At 40.4% G+C, this 26,541-nt stretch overlaps 2 protein-coding genes across 3 annotated transcripts; one reads left to right on the top strand and one right to left on the bottom strand.

Annotated features, from left to right (window-relative positions):
- Nucleotides 1–1,623: 1,623 nt before the first annotated feature.
- LOC122868655 lies at nt 1,624–21,352 on the bottom strand. 2 transcript variants are annotated; one of them, XM_044180824.1, is made up of 6 exons: nt 12,791–21,352; nt 6,348–6,470; nt 5,080–5,232; nt 4,398–4,454; nt 3,799–3,862; nt 1,624–3,493 (listed from the first exon to the last, which is right to left on the bottom strand). In XM_044180824.1, exons 2-6 carry the CDS (start codon nt 6,351–6,353, stop codon nt 3,135–3,137), a joined length of 639 nt encoding a protein of 212 aa, XP_044036759.1. In that variant the 5' UTR covers nt 6,354–6,470; nt 12,791–21,352; the 3' UTR covers nt 1,624–3,134. The 2 variants fall into 2 exon arrangements, with proteins under 2 accessions (XP_044036759.1, XP_044036758.1); XM_044180823.1 differs by lacking the exon at nt 6,348–6,470.
- ppap2d (phosphatidic acid phosphatase type 2D) lies at nt 9,204–25,721 on the top strand. The gene is made up of 6 exons (XM_044180822.1): nt 9,204–10,083; nt 21,359–21,516; nt 21,697–21,983; nt 22,111–22,168; nt 23,777–23,953; nt 24,135–25,721. Exons 1-6 carry the CDS (start codon nt 9,876–9,878, stop codon nt 24,237–24,239), a joined length of 993 nt encoding a protein of 330 aa, XP_044036757.1. The 5' UTR covers nt 9,204–9,875; the 3' UTR covers nt 24,240–25,721.
- Nucleotides 25,722–26,541: the final 820 nt, after the last annotated feature.

The following is a 26,541-nucleotide window of genomic DNA, read 5'->3' as shown; positions in this document are numbered from 1 at the left end:
AATTACAGTCTTGGGTTTGGCTATACATAGTCTAAATGCATAAGTACACATATTATCTGTCAAATCAAGGGTGGCCTTGGCTCAGACATTTTATACAGTCTCCTTGTGTTTTCATGAATGCTTCTCGATGCATGTATGAGTCATTATATTCCAGCGCTGGCTGACCTGTGAGGTGTGAGAGACTAGTAGCAAAGGAGGGAGAGCTGTGACAGCTGTGTGGTTGGGATTCATGATGTTGGTTTTTCTCTAGTCATTAAACTTTGGTCTAGACATGATTTACAGAGAATTTATGTGGGATGAGAGTACTCTATAACTGGCTATAATCTCAAACAAATTATTCACACACCATATATGAAACCAATATTTTCCATTGATAAAGCAGGGCTGTGTTGTCACATATTAATGTGCTGACAATTTTACATGCTACTTTGGAAATAAACCACTATCTGTTTGTCACTTCGAAGCCTTTTTTTCTACAATGAAGGAACAATAAAGGATGCCTAGAGCGACATTTTTATGCAAAGCAAAACTGAAAGAGGTGGTCATGGTTCACAGCACACAGTCCACAGCTAAATGCTGTCCCCTTGTGTTGGTCTCTAGATGAGGTAGAGTAGCAGAGGATGCTAACGTTTGAATTATCTGTAAGCAATGTATTCAGAGGGTCCGCTTTGCTGCTGAGTTTACTGAAAATATCTTTCACTTAGCAAATTCATAACTTTTGCTTACACGTATTTGATAGTAATGAAATTTTTAATCAAGGCATAAGGTCCAGTGGCTGGATTTATGATGGTGCTCTTTCCCAAAAATCAGTTCACATATCTTGAATTCTGGGAATGTTGATTATTAACTGGCAGGTACTGGCAGTCACTGAAAAGCTGAACAGTAGAGCATATTATTTAATGACTGCACATTGAAAACATGTCTGACAGACACACAGTGACGTTCGGGTGGAAATGATAAAAAGAGGTGATGAGGGTTTTCACAGAAGCTGCCACACATCTTTATGTGGATACACAACTCTTGCACTTCTGCCTTGACATTGGACAGTGGAAAGCAACGGTAGGAACAAGCCAACCCATGCAGATGTCGCTAATAAATGAGACAGAGTGGGTGGTATCTGGGTATGTCTGTTATCTGCTTTTGAATTCAACATCTTGGACCTCTCCTCAGTATAATCGAAAGCTGTGGTGGCAACATACAGCAAACTGTATGAGATATAGGACTCTGCAGCTAAGGTTCGGAGAAGAAGAGTTTTCAGATGAAACCTCAGTAACTTGGAAAATATGTGTCTTGGCTGTGATGACTAATGTCATGTTCCAATGACCTTTTGTGTACTCTGTCTTTATTGTTGTGATGTAGGTCAGTAGGTATGATGTTGAATGAGCGGCAGATTTTCTATTTTGCTTTGTTAGAGTCTGGAGGGAATATTCTTCGACAGCATACGGCAAGAAGGGTCCCGGTGTAAATTTCTATTAGTGACTCATTATCTGCGGGGTCCCACTGTTAACTTATGACCTCTCACAATGACTCACACTCAAAAGCACAAATTCATCATTGTAATTTCATTTACTCTGTTTATCTCCATAATGGGGCTTTTAAACACAACAAATATAATAAACAGTATGAAGAAAATATGTTTTTTTAATTATAACATTGTTAAAATATTTTCACGGCAGCTGTTATGTTGATGCAGTCAGATGTAAAGACACATGTTTAAAGGTTCCCAGAACAAATGCAATGCTTTTTTTGAAAGCATGATCACACTAATGTACACACATCATCAGGGGTGAAAGCAGTTCCTCGTTGCATTAAAGACAACTGAAAATCATTGACAAAACCAAATCTTTCTTTCAGCATCTATTAACACATGAAACTTTCCGCATAAACCACCATGAGTCGTGATTTCACGTGTCATAATGTGTGATGCAAGTAGTGAAGGAGATTTGTAGCTTAGTTCTGTAAAGTAATTTCACTTTTAATTTAAAATTTTGATTATGAAAATAGAATATTAATGTATGTAATTGTGGTTCTCGTTTTTACATGATTAACAATTCAATTTCTTAAAATTATTACAGATTGTGAAAAGACATAAGAATTCCATAATACCATGTCTAAACAAAAAAATCATATCTATATTTTTGTACTTTTTTCTTAAACACTTACCAACCATGTTGTCGATTTTAGCTAAATATTTTTGCAATAATTAATAAAGAAAATACTCTACATTCCAGTAACTCACTAACAATACACTGTATGTATACCACACAATGACATACATTGTCACACAGTGACATACATTCATTGGTTATTCACTGACCTGCCCATGGAATTTTGATAAATACAGTATAGACCTGTATACTGTATATATTTTAGGCCCAAACAATAAATAAATACATCATAAATATATAATTCATACAGTTAAAAATGTATCAAGAACTAAATCAGCAAGTAGCAAATAGGAGCTGTGCAAATAACACAGTTCTGCCAATAGATGTGGCACTTTAGAATAATACATTCTTGCAGTTAACTACTACACATTTTAAATGTAAGAAACTCAAATAACAAATAAAATTCAAACAATCAAGTAAGATTGATTCACTCTGATTACCTTCTTCACTGACTAATAATTCATGTTACTTCTATAGTACTATACGACTGAGTTTTAAAGTGTGAGTTTGAAAAGTCTTCCCTTAAGAACAACAGCAGAGAAACAGATCTGTAGTGATGACGTCAACCTTACACCAATGCTGAGCTGCTCTACAGTATATTTACTTTACTGGCCAAAATAACTGAATGAATGTAAATTCTGTTTTAGGGTGGATTTTTTTTTTTTTTTTGTAGACCAGAATATAACAGGTTGAGATTTTTGCCCAGCCTGTGGGTAAAAGACTGTCTTCAATGTTGAATCCAGCCCTTTCATCCATTCTCTGTGACTCAGTTACCTCTCTGACTGCAGAAGGCCAGTTAAGTGATCTGGTGATCCAAAGGCAAAGAGGTCTGTTTGGTAACAAGAGTGCACTCTACCATCCTTGCATCTGAGCAGGTTTACTGCAGAGGGGGTCCCAGAGCTGGACAGGTGCCCTGGAACATGCCAAGGATTTAAAATATAGATATGTATAGTACCAGAGCTGCATCTAAGGCTTGACCATATAGATGATATCCAGGTGAGTAAGAGACTCAGTTTCATCAATAGTTGCAGTGGTTGGCAGGTTGATATCAACCACCAGGGTGCCTCCAGCAGACAGCTCCTGTACCTTGCTGAGGAGGCAGGTGCTGTGTGTGTTAATCCTGCCCTGGAGGAGAACTTTGTTGTTCCACTTCAGACTGACCGTGTGGTTCAATCCATTTGTTTCTTTACCTGAAGGTGGTGTATTCAGTGTCACCTGAAGATTTAGGAAGTAATAGCCATCCTTCTTAATGGTCAGAACATCTCCTTCTTCTGAGACCAGGCCTTTACTTGGATTCTTTGCTACCCATTTAATTGTCCTGTTGGCTGTGGGTGACAGAAAAGCTGCTATTAGCTGCAAATTTGTTTTCTTAGAACTGTACTCTGAATATCCTGTGTTGAGTGACGGTTTCACATGAAGCAAATTTATATCTCTTGCCAGTGTACTGTAATTAGTGATGAAATTACATGTGATGAAATTGTATTTGCTGGAATTATATGTTCTCTCTGACCAGGGCATTATCTGTACTTACAACAGCTTATGAATGGTGACCTGACTCATTGTGTATAAACTTTCATAGCCTGTGTTATACATTCTGAGAAAGGAAATACTTAAAATAGTACCGCCTTACCTTCAGTAGCCTTAAAAGTGAGCATTTTGCCTTTGCCCAAGAGAAGCTCGTGCTCAGAGGGGGACTGTTGAAAGAGGAAGAGATCTGTTAATCTCAAAATATAAAAAAATATAACATTAAACGTGGTGCCAGCATGGCTCCTACACACAGACCAACCACATGGAATCATATGTCATGTAACATCTGTGTCATAGATGTTACTTTTTTTTACGTGGTGATGAGACTACATTCTCCATCTTAAAACTGAGAACAGAATAGATCATGAACTATCTTCAGAAGGAAAATGAAGAGACAACAGATAGTTTAGTGGCATTTCCCCGAATGTGGCAATGACGTCACTGTGCTTCCTCCAAGACGTGAGGAGAGCGGTTAGACTGCCTGACATAAGTAACTCAGAAGAAAAGTAATTTGAGATAGATCTGCCTGGTCTGCAAGATTTGTGTGTATGGAATATTGGGATTGCAAAAACATAAAAACGAATAACAATAGCATGACATCTTAGTCAACAAGAACATGTGTATTCATATTGTGAGAATATTTAACACAACACAGTGAGGTCAACAGGAGAAGCACAAACTCTGAAGCTGTGGTTATCTTACCGAAGGTGTATGGAATTGCATTGTGCGCTCTGGTGCTACAGCGCTACTGTTCTGAGACTGGAGAAGGAAACAGAAGCACAAAATATGCTCATAATAAATGTTACAAGAGGATTTTGAAAAACAGAAGTGCCAATGAACAAAGTTTGACCCAACTGTAGGTGCAATAAAACCAATCAAGCTCTTTAAATGGCATTGCTAAATCAAAATGTTGAATGCAAAGCATTCATCAAAAGCATTCTCCTGTAAACTATTCAACTAAACACTAACAGTAAACACATTTGGTTAGTAGTCAACCATAATGCTAGACTTTATACCAGTTATGCTCTATTATAGTTGTATTTGTTGTGTTGCTTTGTATTTTCTCAGGGGTATGGATTCATCTAAAACAAACATTTATATCTATCTCTGTCTCTGTAACCAGCTGCAGACCACACAGGGGTGTCTTTCTCACCAGCTGTGCTACTACCAAAACCACAGTAAAGAACTTATGTTATGCTGATGGTGTTATAACATACCAGCACTGACATTCATCCTATACTCTGTTAATTCATTCAAATGTGATAGGGCTATGGTAAAACTGTTGTACAAGTTTACAATATAAAGTTTGTATGTCATCATTAATGACCATAAGATACTGTAGCATTCTGTAAATTCACTCTGAGGATATTTTAAGAGCTCTCACCAGGCCATGATGTCCAGCTGTGAAGAAGAGGATGATGAACACAGCCTGGATAATGGAAAGGATGGTGGTCCACAACAGTAGGACATGGATTAGGGAATGCTGGGTAGGCTGTGGCATCGTCAGTCCGATGGCAGAGCTCAGAGCAGCCTGAGCCTGGGGAGCACAGGAAGACAGATGTTAAGAGCTGACGACTGTACAGGTCCTGAGTTTCCTCTGCTGTGCACCAAAGCAGTGTGTGTGTGTGTGTGTGTTCGCTTCCTGAGCTCAGTGTGTGCATGTGATGAGGACGTTTTGATGTCTGACTGTGTTCTGCCGTGCCCTGAGTATCTATAGAACAAAGAGGAATCCAGATGGTACTTTCCCCTGTATGTTACTGAAGGCAAACAAAGCAGGCCAAGATTGTATCTGAATCTTGGGGCTGGCCCTTTACTCCTACTCACCACAACTCACAGAAAAACGAGGAACAAGACTCACTAACAGGGAGAGAAGGAAGGAGTGAAGACATTTATTCCAGTTCCTTATTTATGGGGAATGTTTGGGTGGTGGTGGTGTATGTATATTATCCTTTTTTACATTGTTTGTCTACTAACATTGAAATCTATCCCCTTCTGTTTTTGCTCCCATTTCCCCCCTTTTTTCCCCTCTACATGTCTTTCTATTAAACATGGTAGAGTAAAATTTCTTGACATACTTAAAACTACTTTGGAGCAGGATAATGTACAGAATGTGAGTAAAGGTTGATTAAAACAATTAAACAAGAATCTAATTTATTAATTCAGCATTGAATTATTGAAGCTTTCAACATGGAATGCTGGATTTTGGCAGCATTTTTCTCTGTATCAATGTTTCCATTAAAATCTTTGGGTAAAAGGCTAATAAGTCCAGAAACTACACATAAAATGAATACAGAATATACCAAAATAAACAAGGGGGAAATTTATGGGAACTAATATTTGAGAATCCTAGGAGGAAATTACACCCTTACTGTGTAAAAGCTAATCACTTTCAAATATTATTATGTAATTCCACAACTGACGTTGGGTACAAAATTGTACTTCTTCAACTGTTCAATCAACAATATGTTGTAAGATTATGTATGTATTTAGATTAAATCAAACAATCAGCACTTAAACATCATTATCATTATCTCAGCTCCCATTAGACAAAGCTAGCAATATATATCAAACAAAATGACATAGTCAAATTAGTAGTGGAACTCACAAAATGTCATATGCTGTTTACTATTTGCACTTCTTGAAAATTCCCACCTGCATCTAAATTCTGGCTGAGGTCAGTACATGTGGTTTTACTTTCTCCGTTTGTACTTTGCCTGGGGGAAGTTTCATGGCAGCAAAACAGATAGGGCTTTGGTTCAGGTATGTGTCATCACACTGAAAGAGGACAAAACAATGCATGTAGTAGTCTACCTTTATGACTGGTAAAGTGATCAAGTACACAATAACAAACAACATGCCCAGACTTGTTACTGACTTTAATCCACAGTGGCTGAAGACGTTTATGTGCACTGTAGAATAGAAGGATTGTATTTTGGTTAAATAATGGCAGACAGAACATATGTGAATTGGACAGGAAAAGCAGAAGTGCACTTGCATTTTTGAGAGTCAGCAGTATCCAGTCATGTGCACATATAAAAAGTAGTGAGAAATCGCTTGTGTTTCTTGGCCTGTGATGACAAATATGATTGAAATGCAGAGGAAAATAAAATCATTTCAGCAATGTTTGTAGCTTAGTTCTGCATTTTCAGGGGATGTAACACTTTCCATATAAAAGCCAAACCAAGTGGCGTAACCGTGAATGAATCATAGTTTCACTTGAGAGTCTCAGAGGAAACCCGGTTTTAGAAATTATTTAAAAAGACCTTTGATCCAACATTACTGGAGTGGGTGAGGATGGATACCTGTGATAATGGCTACATTAACAGTGGAGATAGTGACATGTAATATCAAAGGAGGATGGAAAATCAGATCAGAATCATCTGAGGGCACCAACATGTAGATTGTCATAGACCGATAGTGACTGCAATACATGCGCTACACAAAACACAGTGATGAAGGAGATATTCAAAGTATTAAATATGTTTAAAAAGGCCTTAACTTGATGTCTTTTAAAACACATTACAAAATGATATAAAGGAAGAATCATAGTGACTCCACCCATTTTAGATCCACTCCTCTGTGACTGCTGTTGATATACAGTTTGTTTACTTCCTCTGATTTTCTGGCCTTTAAATTATGATTTACAGCCATCTAGTGGATGTAAATCAATAATGCACAAAACAGAGAGACCTGATATTAAACAAGAATAGAAAATGTCAGGCAATGAAACTAATTACAATATGCTTTATGCTTTAGAAGTCTTGACCTACAATATATTTATAACTATAACACTGTATGATCCTAAAACACATGTGAAGGTGGTGTTTCACTGTTTTTAATTACATCAGTGAGGGATTCCCCAAAGACAAACCACAGATAAAAAAAACAGCTGTGGTGAAGACATGTTTACAAAGGTGCTTATAAGTACATAAACAATAATAGAAAAGAGATGACATTGCATGACTAATTACTATGTGGAGCACTCTTCCAACCTATCTGTCACTGTTAGAAATGACATTAGTATAATTTATCGTTTGTGTGTCTAAAAACTGCAGTGGAGAATGGGAAAAGAAAACATCTATACAGAAATTTAAAATGGAAAATTACCTGCAATATATAAAAATGTCCACTTTCACTTCCCTTCCTCCTTTTTCTTATTTGGGGTTTGTGTTAAAATCAATACGTTTTATCAGTTGTGAATCAAAATCAAAAAGGACTAAAACACCAGCAATTTGAAGAAAAACAATTATTTAGACAGAGAGGGCTTACTAGCTGGTCTAAACGTTGGTTTAAATCAAGGCAACACCTTGTAGTTTGCATATAGCTCATAGGGTAAAAATGAAAGAAGCAGATGAGAAAATGGAAAATTGAGGGAGAAAAAAAACACAATTTTATATTTCTCAGGTAATTTTCAGTTTTCAATTTAATTAATAAATAATTTAATTTAAATTTTCTCTCTTCATTTTGACTAAAATCTAGGACCGTACGTTTCTTTAAATATGAATGTAATTTACCCGAAAAGCAGTGTTAAATGTAAATGTCAGCGAAAACACAAAGTGGGAATATTACATTTAGAGCTGAAATTATTAGTCAATGAATTGATTAGTCCAATGACGGAACATTAATCATAGCTATTTTGATAATCAAGTAATTGTTTAAGTCACCTTTTAAGAAAAAATGCCAAAAATTCACTTGTTCCAACTTGCTGGTATTCTTTGTCTTTTATGATTAATATTTACATGTCATAAATATGTTAACTTGGGCTCTGAGAAATTATATTAGGCGTTTTTTTCCCCATCTTCTAACATAAACATTCAAGTGCAACAAACAACAACAGCCAAAGTCTTAACAGTTTGAAAATTCTGAGAAACCTTTGAGAAGAGATGAAGCAGCTGTGTCTCTGTCTTTACACCAGGTGGCAGGAAAACTCTTACCCAGTTTACTACACACAGTGAGCAAGGTATTACTAATAACAATCAGGAGTGAGAAATCAAATGGCATGTGCAGCTAGTTGACTGCTTTAAGACATAAAATTTGTGGCAACATGCATTTCCTTAGCTTATCATAAGCTTCCTGAAGGAAAGACTGTATCATGTGTTCACATTGTGTTTTGTCTGTATGTATAGTTTTCTGTCTGTCTAGTGCATTGGCAGACAGTCAAACAGCAGTAGTTAATACTGTGGAAAAATCTAATTGCCAGGCAGTCTTGCATGTGCAAAGGCACATATGGTGCAATAAATCTGATTTCATTTAAAACAAAAACCAAAATAAAGGATAATTTATTACCTTTTCTGTCCAGCTAAGCCAGAATTAAATCACCACTGAGTAGTCTACATTAATTGTTACATTAAATATCGATATTAGAAAAGTTTTGCTAATGTTTCTTTTCTGCAGAGTTTGTGCAAACTCTCCTTAAATCTCCTTAAATCTGGGTTATTGGTCTGGGGACGTGTCCTCACATGGGTGGGACAGTTTAATGGGACAGGAGACATCTCAGTGAAGAGGACCAGTCGTTACAAAACTGTCAGGTCAGGTGGATCGAACATGTTGTGAGCTCCAGCCTCATCGCTACACATTGATTTTGTTGGGGTGAATTTTGTTTTTTGTTTTTTTACCGCGGAGGTTTTCAGAACTGCAGCTGCGTCAAGTCAAACCGAATAACACCGGAAATTATACGATTTTTCAACCAAAATTTCTGTTTCACAGTTACTCGACCCAAGGCGTGACTAACATTAATCAAGAAAGCACTTTATTTTGAAGGTTTGAAACAAAAGTTCTGTTTTTCATTCATGCTTAAATGTGAGTAGGCTACTGTTGTGTTCAGGACGTTTTGAGAGCATAGAGTAGCCTACAGCACACTCCCACTCAGAAGAAGTTTGTAGAGAGGTTTAACTGAGTTGAAGTTTAGGCTACTCGGATGTTTGTGTTCCCTCCTATTTCCAGTTAGCTTCCATCTTTCTTTTTCTCTACAATTTTGGTTTTTGATGTGTAACCTCAACTAGCGGTTGTTGGTTGACCAGGGTCTGCTGCTGTCAAACTTTCGTTGACATGGAGTTGTTGCACCGACGACGGACGGACTGAAAAATTTGAGGATTTCCATCATTCACCAGCTAGCCACGACAAAAGACTCACTGCAACTACTTTTTAAACAAGTTGTAATTAACGTATTTAGTTAAAGACATGCAAAAGTTAAATTCCACCGGTTCCCACAGCAACACGCTGCCCCGGGACGCGGATCTCCAGCTGCGGTTAGCTGACAGCGGAGGATCCGGGGAAGGGAAAGAGAACGGCGCTGGGAAGCATTTCCTCACCCAACCTGAGGAGGAAAGCTCGTTTTGCACCAAGAGAAAGATGCTTGTCGGTTTGGATGTAATATGTCTTTGTGTCGGTAAGTTTATTTACTTATTTTAAATTAATGGTTTTGACCTTAGGCAAACAGTTTTTGTGTTATTGCGGGATGACTGCAGTTAAACTACCATAATTCCGATTTAAATGCACTGAAGGCCACTTTACCACAATTTTAATGCTTTGAATTTACAATAATTCACTTATATTCACTTAATATTTTGAAAGGACCATCACACCTCTGTCAGCTTGTCTTTGCACGCGTATGTCAACACAAGTGTTGTAGATCATATAAACTTTTTAGAGGTTGGCCTATAAGGAGGTTAAACGAAGGTGGTTTTCGGGAGAAAAAAACACATTGGATGGGGATTTGTTAAAGTTAACGAAGCTGCAAAGCATTTTTCCAGAAGTCAAATGGAAACTGTTCAAAAGGGCAGAACACTTTCAGCTCGGTCCCCTTGGTGCACGTGGGGCAGGAGGGAGGGAAGGAGGTGGGGGCTCAGCTGGCAGGAGTAGAGTTTTCCCGGGAATTCATCTGTTTCCATGGTAACCGCAAAGTTCCCGGGAGAAGAACGTGGGAATTGGGATAAAAACATGCCCAGTGCTTGTGTTCTCGTGCCGAAAATTATCTCTGTTCAAGGAGCGCTTTAGCGTCTCTAACTGCAGGATTACTGAACGTCAGCCACAAGTAATTAACAGTGCTCAGCTGGAAGGCTGTACAAGCTTATAATTCAATAACATTAACCAGCAGTTTTCCCAAGGAGAAACATCAGTAACAACATGTGGACAACAACTCAGAGGCCACTAACATAACCATAATAAAGGAGTGGTCAAAATGAGTTTCTCTATATTTACATAAACACAACTAGGCCTAATTCCATTTGATAGCGGATTTGGTAAGATAATTGTGACAAGTAATGATTGTTTTCTATCATGAAGTAGACCTAAACCATCAATCATTTGTTTGTTTATTTACATTTTATTTTACATTCTATTTTTGTTTTAAAATGTTGAAACTAAAGACTACTTACTATCACACAGGTTTTTAACTTACAAATGAGGAAAGCTAGATTGCAAGTGTTTTGTATTTTTACTTGATAAATGGCAACTAATATATAAATAATCATAAACAGCACTATCCATCAGGATGATTCAATGTAGAGCAGGATAATTGTTATTATGTTAGGTAGGATTACCACAGTTGTATAAACTGAAACTTAATATGAAGACAATTACCGTAATAGTGAGACTGAATGGCATAAAATGTCTCCAAATCTTTAAGTTGCATAAATGTAGCAAGACCAAAATCCAAAATGTTAAAATATTACATCAAAAACAGACAGTTAAACTAAAAATGATGCAAAGTATAAGTTAAATTTTATTATTCACATCAACATGTAGGCAGTATTTTAACGATATACTGTTTGTCCATGTCATGTTTGGTAGAACTGATTCATGTGTTCAGGAATTCAAACAGCAATGCATCATATTTTAGAAGATTATTCTGTGTTTTTATGTGTAAAGTTAATCTGCCAAGAATCTATTGACTGAAGCTGTCAGAGATTTGTAGGGCAGGAAAAGGAACAATATTTCGCTATTAAATGTTGTGGCGTAAATGTCTGACAAAATGGGAATACTCCAGTGAAATGCCAATACCTCAGAATTGCACTGGACTCCTACAGGACTTGAGTCCTTCATTACTTTCCACCTCTGTTCAGTCTAGTGCGGAATTATCTGAAATCCTCTCAAAGCCTGCTGGAGGTTCCCAGTTTCACTTTTGGTACCAGCTGTACTGGACTGTGATATTTGGTGAAGAGTGAGACAGAATACAGTTTCATAAGTTGTCGTCATCTCACATGATAGGGAAGGGAGCATCGGTGTTGTGTATCCCGACCGGCGGTAAACACGAGAGAGGAGGAACCCGTCAAGGCAGATCGACAGGTCTCGGTCTCGTTGGCAGTTAAGGCATTGGAAATAGCACAGCAGACAAAACAACAGTGTGAGGCTGTTACGTTCATCGTCGTGTTATTCTTAACCCCTGCAGGTATGCTATTAGCTGTTCACTCTGCACACTTCTCAGCAGTTTTGTTTTGGGTTTAGGAAGTAGCTAGAACCCAGCATCAGTCGGCACGATGGAGGAAATGGTCTCTCTCAGTTCTCCTCCTAAGACACACACTGAGCACACCACTTGCTTTCTCACAATATTGCGTGACCTGACCCCTTTTATCCCCCCTCTGACTAGATTACAACACTGAGTCACTGAGCCTCAAGCTGGACACAGCTGAGAGGATTTAGAGAGTCAGTTAGTCTTGTGACTGAAATATACTTTTGTAAAGCAAAAGGAGTTCACCTTCTTGCTATGGATGTAACAATCGCAAAAGTCCTGGTTTGATTTGATAGGTTGATATGTTTCCATTTTCATTTTAGGATTTTCTAAAAGTATAAGGTTTAGAGATTGAGATGAAAAAAAAACGTTTTCCCTCACCCATGTAGTGTAGTTTCACTGCAGTAAAAATATACACAAAACAAAAACTGTGCTTTACAGTTTTATCAAGCAAAACCAGATGTGCTGACAAAAAGGCGTTATCTCAATAACCACAACACTACCTGTTAAACAACATGTGCTGAATTGTACAATACATTATGTGTACTGAAATGAGAGCACAATATTGAATGGTATAGTACAATATAATGTATTGGTTCACCCATTCTTTCTACTGGTAGAGCTTATTAGCAATTAGATTACTTACAGATTCCCAGCTGTCTGACTGCATCCTGCCTGTCTCTGTCTGCCCTGTTAACCATCAAGTCAGTTATCAGCAGAGGCCTGACCTTGACTCATCTGTGGGCTGTCGGCAGTGAATGCCATCACTTAGTGGAAATGAATTGGGCCCTTCATTTAGCTAAACCCTCTTATCTCTGACTAACCCAATTTTCCCTTAAAATGCCATCATCAGATTCCCTCAGACGGTTGACCCGCCGGCTTTATTCATCCTGTAAAGGAGCTCATTCACTACTGTAAGTGTGGAATTTTACCCTGAAGCATCCCATCCTCATTATGTTATCAGCTGAAGAGGGATTCCACAATGATCTGAGGTTTGTCCATGTGTTTTAGTATTTACTTCACATTTAAAGTGGCAACATAAAGTTAGTATGGTGTGGCATTATGAACTTTAATCTGTATGTGGAATGCTGGGATATTGAGGACATTAACTGAGGCTTTGACTCAGGTTACCTGATCCCATTCTTTCTCAACACGGGGCTTGTCTAACAGTACTAAGGCAGTGTTGTTTATGGGTTTGTTCTGACATGCACATGAGGGATGCTTCACAGAGATGGATTGTTCTGGTTCAGCTCAGTGTCAGTAAGTTCCATGGTATCTGCAGAATGCAAGTTTTTGCTTGTGTGTCTAAGTGTGTGCATGCATTCCTGGTGGTTTGACCAGGAGAGAGCTGACAGAATTTGCGCCCTGTGGCTGCATCTAAGATCTAGCGTCCAGCCACCCAGAGGTCAGGAGGTGTCAGGTGTTTGTCATATCTGCAGAGCATGCAGGGACAGGCCTCCCTCCTGCACAGGTGGTCCTAACTCTGTCATCACCCCAATAAAGCCAGTTATTGACTCTATTAAGGGTAATTGGAAAATGATTGGAAGTGGCACTTGAAAGGCCACTATTATCTTATACAGCTTAGAGGAACATTGCGTGCCATGATTGCCATGATTGAGGTTAATTGTGAAATAGTTTCATTCTTGTTATGCCCAAAATGTTAAGCTGGGTTAAAAATAATTCACACTGTAAATAAATTGCATAGATTTGTCTATTTAAAACAAGAAAGTGATTTCTTTCAATAGTAAAAACAGAACTAGTTTTGGATTCTTTAGAAAGAGAAAGCTGGAATCAGTTGATCACTGTTGTGTGTGAGTGTGTGTTTTTGTTCTAGACGTGAAGCAGCATGCCATGATGAGAGGACTGGTATCTGCCAAAGTGATCTGAATTCTAAAAGGGCTCCCTCTTTCTAGCTTATCTCTGCTTATGCCCCCTTCTCTTTTTCCTCCTCTTTTCTTCAGACAAACTCTATTTTGGGACTGAAGGTGTTCTAGCAATGTAGTGAGGTGTGTGAGTGTGTGTGTTTTATGTCTGCTTGTGTGTTTTGGGCGGGTGGCAGGTTTATGTTAGAAGCTGTTCTTTTGGCAGAGAAAGCTGCCAAGTGAGTGAGACAACAAGAGGCCAACACGTCACAGCATGTCAGTGTGTGTAGGGCCAGGAATATTAAATTGTCTCCTATGTGTGTGTATTTATGTGTGTGTGTGTGTGTGTGTTTATGAGTAAAAGGGTGGGTGTGGGTGTTTTTGTGTATGCGTCATCGTGGCTGCTAACGCGGACACCCTACTACAGCTGCCATGTGCGTGCTGTTTGTTGACAAATTTGCCGGTTGTGTTTTTCTCCATGTTTTAGGCCCTGATCAAACACTCTCTGAAGTTATGGAACACACTGGCGTCACTCTGCGGTTGACAGATGGAAAGCCATTAAAAATGGCTCAGTCAAATCATTAGCTAGTGGAAGAAGTGATTTTGCTTACTCTCCCTCGTAAGTTTATTAATGCATCTCCTTCCCATTTGACAGCACTGCAGAGGTTCAGGAATCCATTAGCTGCACCCTTCCTCAGACAGACTACACGGGCACATGTACTTTTCTGTCAATACGTCTTCCTTCCCCCATTAACACACCAGGCATTAGAAATGTCTCAGCTGCCTGAAGGCTGAGGGGCAAGTGAGTGCTTGAATGAGTGAACAGCCCTGGGGTGGGAGAGTAGAGTGAGGCGTGGAAAGAGAGAAGGGGTTGAGGATCTACAGTAGGGGTCAGAGGTCAGACCCAGGGGCGCCTGAGGGATCTTATCCACAGCTGTCTGTTCATGTCCTAGTGCGGAAGTAGTACTGAGAAGGATAGGAATGGTTCAGGCAGGAAATAGCTTCAAATGTACTTTTAATGAGGATTCTCCTCAATGACAGTTCCATAAGTGCCCTGGGTGGTCCATAGGTATTAGTCATAATGAGTGAATAAAGATGTGTGTAGTACTCTAATCCTCAGTGCTCATTAGCTAGAATGGGTTTGGAGAGGCTTCCCATCAAAGTATCTACCTGAATCCGAATACAGCCTGAAGCCTTGCCTTTGCGTCTGTCAGAACTAATGACTCATCCTCTTCTGTCTGTCTCCCCACAAGGAGACTTAGACCCCCCTTGGCGCCATGGCATGGGTACCCATCATCGGGACCATTTTATCATTGTGTCACATCTCACCTGCTGGAGCCTTCCCTCCCTTCATCCTCTCAAGCTCCACTCTGAAGTAGTTCCAACTGCATGTTCCCCTGCAAACCAAAACACACTGACAAAACAACCCTGCAGCCCTCAACTCTTTCCTCACATACAGTATTACCACAATCAGGCTGATCCATGCCAAATACCTCCCCTGCAGTCTCAACCACAACCCTGCATTATTCTCACATTGCATATTGCCAGCCCTCACCTCAATGTGCACACCCTTACCTTTACACCACAAAAACCACCAGAGAGCTCCTTTAAAGTTTTCAAGGTACATACCGAAGTGGCGGGTCCTTTAAGTTCTTGCTGAATCAGACAGGCAGACAGACAACTCACTTCAGACCTCACCTCTCATGCCCTGAACTCCAGAGCCAGGCCCCAGGAAGCAGGGCAGTGAAGTGTGCAGAGAACAGAAGCAGCTGTGGGAAGCATGTCTCCACTGGCCAGCGGTAACAGTAACAGTATGGCAAGCGCTCTCCTGGTGCACTGGTGGAAGGTAAGAAAAAAAAGGCCTGACATTGCTTACAATTACAAGTTTGGGGGGGTAATGTGCCATGATAGATGAAGCAGTGGGTGTCTACCTAAAGAGGTTGTATGGAATCCAGCATCAGCAGATGCTGATGATAGCAGATGGTTAACAAAGATCCAGGACTGTTGTGGCTCCTCAGTCCATCTTTGTTCTTCACCGATTAGTCTCTTTGTGTTGCCATCAGGGCAGACAAAACAGATCAGTCACTCAGAACAATCCAGACAATTATGGAACAAGAAATGGGTGTCAGTGCAGGGGGACCTGGATTGGGCCACCGAGGATGAACAGAAAGTGACTCACACACACTCACACACGCACAGTACTTTAATTGGGTTTGTGGCAGTTTATGTTTGCCAATCATAATCACAGCCTTGGTGCTGTTTAAGTGTTATCTGCCCTACAGTACAACAGCCTGTGTGTCTCTCTGTGTTCTTTTGTGTGCTTGAGCCTGTGTGATGGTGCATACAGTCTATTCCCAGACTTCCTTTTCAAACAAAAACGTTTTTATATCAGGTGAAACATGACAGACTTGGCTTTACCCTTAAAGTACCTGACTCAAACTGAATAGTGATTAGATGAAAGAACAGATCAAGGCTAGCTTGTGCGGTTAAAGTCATTACTGCACAAATAATTGTACAAGCCCACCCAGCCCAACTGCAGACAGCTGTTTAGGAACATGTTAGGCAGGCCGTGACACTGCTTCTTGTAATGTCCTTACCAGGGATTATCATGATTGCAAAGATTCAATTTACCAGATTTTACTTCATCTTATTATTTTTTTGCAAGTTTGACTTGAAGGTTAACAAGCAGCTTAAAATTTAGTTGGGAAACACTGGCACATGCAAGCTGGTTAGGGGCCCAGCAAGGGTGGACCATCCCTGATGGGTGCTATAGGAAACTGGGCTACAGCCCAGGCTGAGCCCAGTCCTAAACTGCAGGCCAGATGGGCCTGTGTTGACAGGTCACTAATTGTTTATCCTCCAGTTCTATTAAAGGGAAAATGTAGAATGAGGCCTGTACAGTCAAACATTATTGGGTGTGATGAAGCAGATGCTCATTATTGTGGTTTTGCTGAGTGTCATGCTAATCAATGATGATGCCTAGGCTGTTTGTCCGACAGCAGCAGCATCCACAGGAGTTCATTTAGGTCTGCGATAGTGAATAGGCTGTTTGCCTCAATGCACGTCTTTAAGATTCTTTGGTTCTAGCGTGGTTTATTTGGTTGGTTAGTTTTTCTTCCAGGTGCTGGTGGGTTTGTTTGGTTGTCTGTTAGTCTATGTGGCTGTGGGTTTGGTTTGTTTGCATCCCAGTGTGGTTTTTATGTGTATGTGAGTGTATTGAGTCTGTATGTGTGTTGGGAGTATTCTGCTGGTTGAGGTGGGGTCGTGTTTACAGAGTGGGTCCCAGCAGAGCTCAGATCTCTGACCCTCACATTCCAGAACCGCCACTAATCGCCTCCGTCTGCTGTTCTCTGTAGAGAGACCCTTGCCGCATCTCTCTTGGCTCCATCTCTCCAGTTTTCTCTCACCCCAGCATTACTGCCCTCACCCCCATTTGTCAATTCTAGCCTCCTGGCCATGAATTTTAGCCTAGTTTTTAGTATGACGCTGTATTGATCAGCAGATGTTTAGCAGGATGACCTTAAAGCATGTTGATGAATAACTACCATCTGCCCTCTCCTTTTGGACTCTGCCTTTAATCACTTTCTCCATAGGTTTTTTTTTATTTTTTGCTTTTGGTTGTTGTCCTCTCACAGTGAGCTCATTCTGGGCTGTAGTCATAGATGTGTAAATTAGAACCAGAAGAGTTTCTCAGAGTGAGGCACATATCCCCTCTGCTCTCATTCCTCCCCCCCCCCTTCTTTCTATCCCTTTTGACTATTTGAAAGCATTCCTGCTTTGAGTGTCAGACCCAGCGAGCAGCACATTTTGGCCTGGCTGTGTGGGCCGACCCACTCCTCCGCCTCCTTTTGGGTTCCCTTGCAGGCTTTCCTGGCCTGGCTCTCTTTTGAGCATGTCTTGGGCCAGGTGCAGAGGTTTGCTCACAGCTGCCTGACAGATGATGTGAGGGTCTCTGGAGTGTTTTTGTGTCTTGTTGTGAAAACAGTTTTAATGTAGTTGTAAAGCATAGAGGTTGAATGTGACACAGGAGCTTGAAATTTGTTTAGGATTGTGCAGATACTGAATAGCTTGTGGTTTCTAGCACTATTGCTATATTTTTTATTTATTGTACAGCACTGCAAATTTGTGACACAACTCAGGTTGAGGTAAATTCGGTGGATTTATTTTATTGAGAAGCTTTGCAAACAGCTTTGCCACAGTGGAGTGATCTTTGGTTCATGGCCATTAGTGTCGAGTCTGTCCATGGACTTCATGCAAAAATAGGAAAACAACACAAGCCATCAGCATTGGCAGGCCTGAGGTCATCAAATATGCTGTTATCTGGCTCAGCACTTCATGGTTCCCATTAGACCTCCATATGCATTGAAAATGATCCCTTTAGAAGTCCATGTTGCTACTGTAACCGCAGAGTGTTTGGTCCTTAATGGAGAATCTGTCCATTACCTCTCTGTCAATGCAGCAAAATATTGATTATTGAGAGAGGACTGGCCATATTGTGGGATCTGATGAGGGCACAGATAGATCCTGTTAATGGATGGTATGGAAAGCAAAAAAGGTCTCTACTTGCCACAAAATTGACCTGATTACATCCAAAGCAGTTTATTTATGACAGAATAAATGTCAAATGCTGTACTTTATGTTGCAACATTTGAACATATGAAGAACCACCCAAAATATGATTTAAAAACACATTTCAGAAGAAAATGTGGCATATCAGAGTCTGTAAAAATGGCTTACAAAACCCTTCATTATTTGTTGCATTGTCCACTTTTGGGCATAAATGACACTGAAAAAAGCTGCTTTACTTATTGTATAATGAGAACTACCAGTGATTATACAATTTTCATACATATTTGTCATTTCTATTCATCATACTCACATACTAATCTGCAGCACAATGATTCTATTCCCCGCTTCTGATATATGCACATAATATAAACACACACACACACACGCACATAATCACACAGATGCACATACAGTACATGCACAGCAGGAGTCTTGTCAAGCCAGCAAGCGGCGACTGTTGACTGCTAATTGTATGGATTTTCAGTTAAAATGGAGTGCAGTGCATTATAACCAAATGTAAAAAATCCACACCCACTCAATTTGAACCAGAGATGAACCAGACCATATCACTGCAGGTCTCCACCAAGGTATGATACACACAGATAAATGGATTATGATTAGGAGATTAAGAGATGTGTGTGTATTTTATGCAGGTGGCAGAAGGGAACCAGGAAATCCTCATACAGGATATACATTTTTAAATGAACTTGAAAAAATTACTTTCCCAAAGTATTTATCTTAATACGTCAACAATCTTAGCTAAAATAAACTAATCAGAATTACTTCAAGCAAGCAGTTTTCTGTAATATTACTGTTCCTAAAGATATGTAATGTACTATACCTAACATTGAGAATACCTTTCACTAGTATACTGTAGGCCAATATAACACCACTACTAATTGTGGTGGTAACACTGTGTCCAAAAAATTCAACATTGTAAGATTCTTACAATATAATATTTGACTACAGAATTAATAGCAGGGTTATCTCAATGCATTGCATTACATGTTGTACCTAATACACTCATAATACAATTGTTTGACAAGATTCAACTGCCATTTGTTATAAAGAACTTCAAAATAGATCATGAATAGATCCATTGTCATAATTTCCTTTGTCTGAAAAAACAAGTAGCATCTGTATGTGACCTGTAGATGTGTGTGTTACATGAGGTACATCAGTGCGTGACCTTATGTAGGTGTGTGTGAGGAGACGCCTGTAGACGTGGCGACTGAATGAGATGAGTGAGAGATTGGGGTCAGATGAGAGGTGTTTCTCTCTCTCTCTTTGTTGGCGTCACAGCCTCTGCTATCTGCCGGCAACGTGTTTCCCTCCCTCACTTTCTTACTAAGGCCCCTCTTAAAATATATGGAAGTGGGCCGGCTTTTATATGTGTTTTGTCATTCTGTTAGGGCAGCATGACTTTGACTACACAGGTCACAAACACACTTTTGACTACAGTATAACATTCTTTATCCAGACAGGCTATGTCTCAGCTATCTTCACACAGCTGTTAAGAGTTGCTTCTTCATGTGTATTCTAGGCTGACAGCCTCAAACCTATAGATTATTTCCCTTGTTATCCTTGTTTATCAGTTCAGTGAGGCTGGATGAGTGATATGAATGTTTTTTAAGTGGACTGTATGGTTTTGACTGCAAACACACAGAAAAAATGGCTAAAACTGAAACAAATCTTAAAGTGCACAGTTACCTTTAGTAGGTCAGGTATTCATGTCCTTCACTTTGTCAGTCAATAATTGTTGATTTATCAACCATTGTTTGCGTGATTGAGTGTGTATTTGTGTGTTGTTCCTTTCTGTGTGTATCCTGTGCACTACTTAGTCACGTACTCTAAGAGATTCCCTGGCAGGAGCAGTGTTTTGGCCTGGGTGCGTTCCAGCCAGCCAGCAAGCCTGGGATGACAGGAAGAGGCACAGAGGTTAATGATTAGTCCCATGTTCTTGCTGCATTCCATGGGGTGACAAGGGGACATGGGATAAGGGACAGAGAAATGGAGCAGGCCGGGCAGGCTTTTACAGGGCTATTGGCTATTAGTTTGAAGTACAACACAGAATAAAAGCTCATACCCTGTTTCTGGGGATATAAACACACAATCTGTTGCGCAACTTTAACCCAATGAACTTTCACCATCAGGCTGTGAGGCTTGTTTGCTTAAGCATGCCAGACCTTGACCGCTTTTCACCTGATACAGAGTTCTTTTAATTAGTGACCAGCCAGGAAACATAGTGAACACATATGTAGGGCAATTGTTAATGTAAGATTAGATGGATTGAACTAAAAGTCACTGCCTTTCACTGGAACAAAGTGGCATTGTTTAACAATACACTTCCTACAGTGGGTTTATTCTGCTCTTTTGGCACACTGAAATTTTCTTTGTAACATGCCCTTTAATATCTTCTTCCTCCTTCCTCATCTTAATTTTCTACTGTCATGCCCATCTCCCCGTCTATTTATCTTTCTGTCTGTCATCTCTCGTTCTCACCTGATCCTCTGATGGAAGCAGCTATATGTGGAATGCTTCATCCCCCTGGAATCTGGAAATCATGTCACCAAATGACTGACTTTAATGCTGCTCCCCTTGCGCTCCTGTGAGACAGGAGAAGGCCACCTTTATGTTAGCCTACTGTACCAACTATCTCTGTATCTTGCTCTCTCTGTCTCTCGCTCTCGCTCTCACAGACCACATGCTCAAGGACATTTATCAATCCATCTTTTGTTTTTTGTCTGCCTCCCCTCCCTTTCTCTCCCACTCTCTCTTAACAGCCTCCATCCCATTCTTTGCGTGTGAGTTGAAGGCGGTGACTCCGTACAGGCGAGGCTTCTTCTGTGGAGACTCCAGCATCACCTATCCCTACGTGGAGAGAGAGGCCATCCCTGACGGCCTGCTCATTGCTGGTGGTATAGCCATCACTGGCCTAACGGTAAGACAATGAAAGCTGTTAAGTATTAGCACAGTGAGTTAAAAGTTGTCATCACTTTAATATGGTGTAATTGAGCTTGTGTTTGTTTTAGTAAAACAAAAATTTCACTGTTCCAGTATTTCTGCAGCTGTACTATATGACTTATGTTAACCAGTTTCTCTTTTCTTATTTCCTTCTCAGATTGCACTGGGTGAATGCTACCGGGTGCGTTTCCGAGGTGTCCACTCGCGGGCTTTTGTGCAAAACTGCTATGTGTCGTGCCTGTACAAGGAGTTGGGAAGCTTCCTGTTTGGTTGCTGTGTGGGTCAGTCTCTCACCAATATGGCCAAGCTAAGTGTGGGACGCCTGCGACCCAACTTCATGTCTGTCTGTAACATCACCTATGCATCCATCAACTGCACTCCGGGCAGCTACGTATCCCAGGTCACTTGCAGGCAGCCTAATCAGAAGATGGTGGAGGAAGCAAGGTATGTGTGCATGAGTGCACAGAAATGATTTGGTTTGTTTACTAAGGGTGGGGTATAGTATACAATAGCTTGACTCATGCAGTTAATGTGTAACCTTTGGCATCTTTTATTGATTTTTCCCTTTCAGGAAGTCTTTTTTTTCCGGCCATGCTTCCTTCGCAATGTACACCATGCTCTATCTGGCAGTAAGTCCCTACTCTACTTTTTTATATACACATACACATCTGGAACATGACCTTCACGTTCACCTGAGCTTGTGTTGTGTATTTACAGTATTTGGTACTGTGTTTGCAATGTCACAGGAATATTACAGCTCTCACTTTCGTTTCAGTTATTAGAGACAACACCAATCCCTAGAGGCCAGGAACACTGTGTGCAACTTAACTAGATAGGATAATTAAACATGCGCAAACACACACCAAAACATGTGTTGTTAAATATATTCACACTTCCTGATCATGAGGGAGGAGATCTTTGAGAGTAGCAATTCTCCAAAGGCATCCTGCTTCAAACTGAAAGAGCTGGTAAGACAGAGAGACGGGGGGGGTGTGTAAGAGAATGAGGGAGAATGTTTTCCACGGGAACATGAATAGATGAAGAGACTACGCAGACAGAGGAGGCCTTGTTGTGGGTCTCATTTGGAGGGCTGAATATGCCTGCTGAGAGATCGACAGGCTTCTTTCAGCAAGAGACACCCTCTCAAACCCCCCCATCTCTCTCTTTCTCTCACACTGCACTGCCCAGTAGTCATGGGTGCATTGTGGAAGAGAAACGACAGTTAGAGAGAGACAAAAGCACATTATTAACCATAAAATGTCCACATTCCTCATGTATTTCCCCTCATTAACCCTTAAATTATAGTTTCAGGTGACTTAAATATTCTATTGTGTACAGCTAAATTGAATGAAATGCAATGATGCTGTTGCTTTGCAAAATTCAAAGAGAGGAGAAAAGAAAATGCACTATATGTAGCTCCTCTCTGACGAGAAAGAGACAGACATGGATGAGTAGGGGGAGACTGAATTAGAGGAATAAAAGGGTGAAGTACTGAAGGGAAGAAGTGGTCTGAGAAAAACAGTCTCAGTGTTTGTTACCCCTGTTTTCTGTTCTCTCCACATCTCACTCCATTGTTTCTCCACACACACACCGTAGACACATACACACAGCCTCACATGCAAGTTTGCTGCTTGCTAGTGTTTCAGCAGACTGTAGACAACCTGAAGATATTGTGGCAAACCTGTAGCTACATGCCACTCAGACCGTGGCCAGCTGCTAGTGTTAAGACAGGAACAGTGACACCTGCTCTCAGTTGGTATAGGAGAGGGAGACAAGGACCCGGTGAGGGTCGGCCTCAACGCAGGAATGTAGGCCACATGTTCCCCAGTGGGTGACGGGTCCAGACAGACCTCCAGCTCCCTCATAAAGCTAGCCCTGCCTCTGCATCATGCTTGCCCTGTGACCCTATTTTTACAGACACAAACATCCATTCTGTATTGCAGTGCTGGTGCAGGATATGAGGATGAACAAAAGGAGGAAATGGGGTTTAGATAGTGTTAATGGACTCGTGCCAAGCTTCTCTTTCCTCTCTGGGTTAGCAGACTGAGTGGATGTCCATGTTTCAATTAAAGGGCTTCGTCTGTGTTTATAGAACTTGAATTATTAGACATAATTATCTGATTATGTTTGTGGGGCATACATTAAGACACAAGCACCCACATTCATATATTCACTTTTCTGTTGTAATCTTAAAGTCAGTAACAATATAATAACAATATTTATCTTCTTTATTGCAGTTCTACCTGCAGGCACGGTTGTCGTGGCGAGGAGCTCGGCTTTTGCGCCCACTAATACAGTTCCTCTTAGTGATGATTGCCATCTACACCGGCCTGAGCCGCATCTCTGACTACCGTCACCACCCCACTGACGTCCTCACAGGCTTCATCCAAGGAGGGCTCACTGCATACTGGGTGGTAGGTCGAAAATCACTTTTGCTATCTCTATCTTCACAGGATTTGTTTCTTAGCTTATACAATAGGCTCTCTCCCTCATTTTCCTCACTCTCATCTCTCATGGTGTTTATAAACAGTGAATGATTGACAGCATGTGTGGTCTGTGTATATTTCCTGACATGTTTTGTGTCTGTGCCTGCAGGCCTTCTACATTTCCTCCATGTTTAAGCCCTGCGCCCGTCCAGACCTGTCTCCCACTACCATGTCCCTGGAGAGTCCACTGTCCAGCCAGCAAACTGTCTGTTAGCAGGCATATGCAGTCATTCCAGGAATCAGAAGAGAAGAGAAGATGGACTGCAGAAAGACAGGGAGAATGGTAGATAGCACAGGTGAAGAGTAGAGAGAAGAGAGAAACTTAAGTTTTTAAGAAAGGTAATCATTCACAAGTGAATTATACTATTCAAGTACAATCTAACACATGCTTGCTCTTTTGGGCATACTGATACACATACATTCACACAGTAATCTAACATGTTCACACACTCACACGTGAAACACAAGAAGCACATCTGACTGTAAGTCAAACCCGTCCAGTGAAAAGAACTACATAGTAATATTACAGATATTTTTTTATATATGAAAAAAATAAAAAATGTCTATTTTTCAAGAGGATTTTTTAGAAGCTGCTAATGTTGATAGTTTCCAGTTTGAACTTGTTTTCTTCTGTGATTGAGGCATTTGGTCGGTGCATTTAGTTAGCTTTCAAAGCGGAACTGGCCACTCTTTGGTCTTCGGGTGAGAGAGAGGAGAAAACGCCAACTTCCTCTTTGTTTTTGATCCTCTGCTCAGCTTGGAAAACATCACCCAGTAGCTGTGAACTGAGACCATCAGACCTCAGATGTAAAGACAGCTCTGTACCAAGTGACAGAGCTGGCAGTGATAAGGAACAAGCACTGGCTTCAACTTCTAACCATCTTTACCTTCAGTGGCCTAATGTGCCACTGCTGTAATCAGACTGCCCTACATCACTATGACTAAACAATAACCTGTACGTAAGCAAGGGGGGAAAAAAACAGTATATGTGTAGTAATACGATGTTATCTTACTTTGTGTGTAACCAAGGTAGTGATGGGGAGGAATCTGACCGAGTAATTCCCTTCCCCATCACTACCACTTTTCTGTACTAACCACTTTGACTGTGTCTCAGAGGTGGAGGTTTGACTGAATTTTATAACCTTTGACTTTTGCCCCCTAACTCTCTGAGCTGCACCTTGATTTATGCCACTCTGACAGGAGAGCCGAAGTGGCTGCGACTCCAGCGGCCCTCCTGTGCATTTTTATTAATAGCACTTGAACGTACATAATGGATCCTTTAATTATAATCAATATTATATATTTTATCACAAGTTTGAATAATCAGTGTTTATTTTTGTTAATGTCAGACTCATTCACTATTTGTTTTTTGTTTTTTTAAAATGCTAATTATTCAAATTGAATGTAAATAGCTATGTCATTTTATAAACCATGCAGAATTTCAAAAGTATTAGTTCCAGTTTTGGACAGTTTTTACATGTTTATTAAGTGTTTGTATTTACGTTTGTGTCGATCAGGTACGAGAGTTATGTTGTATCTGTTGTAACTACTAGACTGAGCCACAGATATGATCAGAAAGCTATATTTTTTGTGTTCTCAGTTATTGTTATTTGTTTGTTTTGTCTGTGAATGCCAGAAAGGCAGAAATAACCACTGTACTCAAAAAACCAAACCAATAAAATGAATGTTGAATGTTTTTAACTTCTTCTGTCCTCTATTGTTTTTAGTGTCAGCAAACGTAAAAAGAAAAGTAATGCACCACAGTCCCTCTCATGCCTACCAGACACAGACATACTTAATCTCCGTGTCACAATATTTATGTCATCTTGGTTGTCTCTGGCTCCTCATGAGCAGAGTTGGCAAAGTAAGCCATTTAGCCATTTGTAAGTCCGTCAGCATACAACCATTCATTTTTTTAGAAACACGATACCAGACTCTGTGAGGAGGTAAGGAAGTCTGGGCTGAAACAGAACGTAAACACTGAAATGATAAGTGATTTAACCTCCTTGTGTTTGGAAGCTTCCACTCCAGTTTCTTTCACTACAACTCTCTCTCTCCCCCCTTCACACCCTTCCTCACTTTGCCCCTTCCCTGCTCTCAGTTCTTTTTGAGTGCAGTGGAGCATGATGGGCTGTTTCAGGAGGTCATGCTACCATGGAGATACTTAGCAAGAGACACGTCGGGGCGACTGGGGCTTTTTCTTTCATTTCTTTTTTTCTCTCTTCGATCCACTTCCAGGATGAGGGAGGAGAATGAAAAGCAGCCCAGCTCAGTCAGAGAGGACAAATGCAAGAGAGTAATGGGTTTGTGCATAACGCTGAGGTAAGGGGGGCAGATGAGCAGGAAAAGTTGTCCAGTAATGAAGGGAAGGAGTAATGGAGCAGTTGGCAGAACTGGGGCGGCAGATATGGGAGTGTGAGGGTGATGGCCGTGGGGTGTCAGACTGGGAAGGAATGTGTTTTCAGGCCTGTTTTGTTTCATAATACTGTAACTAAGGAGACACATTTCATTCCTGA

The sequence above is a fragment of the Siniperca chuatsi genome, linkage group LG21 (assembly GCF_020085105.1).
Source record: "Siniperca chuatsi isolate FFG_IHB_CAS linkage group LG21, ASM2008510v1, whole genome shotgun sequence".
In the NCBI taxonomy this organism is placed as follows: Eukaryota; Metazoa; Chordata; class Actinopteri; order Centrarchiformes; family Sinipercidae; genus Siniperca; species Siniperca chuatsi.
The sequence above is the reverse complement of the archived record's forward strand: the minus strand, read 5'-3'. Positions and strand labels throughout refer to the sequence as shown.

Excerpts from the sequence above, each read along its gene's own strand:
- ppap2d (XM_044180822.1), top strand. The coding sequence starts at position 9,876 with ATGCAAAAGTTAAATTCCACCGGTTCCCACAGCAACACGCTGCCCCGG. Across the intron at positions 21,517-21,696 it reads TAGCCATCACTGGCCTAACG|ATTGCACTGGGTGAATGCTA; the intron begins GTAAGACAATGA and ends TTTCCTTCTCAG. Across the intron at positions 21,984-22,110 it reads AAGATGGTGGAGGAAGCAAG|GAAGTCTTTTTTTTCCGGCC; the intron begins GTATGTGTGCAT and ends TTTCCCTTTCAG.
- LOC122868655 (XM_044180823.1), bottom strand. The coding sequence starts at position 12,814 with ATGCAGTCAGACAGCTGGGAATCT. Across the intron at positions 5,233-12,790 it reads AGTCAGACAGCTGGGAATCT|GCTCAGGCTGCTCTGAGCTC; the intron begins GTAAGTAATCTA and ends TGTGCTCCCCAG. Across the intron at positions 3,863-4,397 it reads TGCAATTCCATACACCTTCG|TCCCCCTCTGAGCACGAGCT; the intron begins GTAAGATAACCA and ends CTCTTTCAACAG.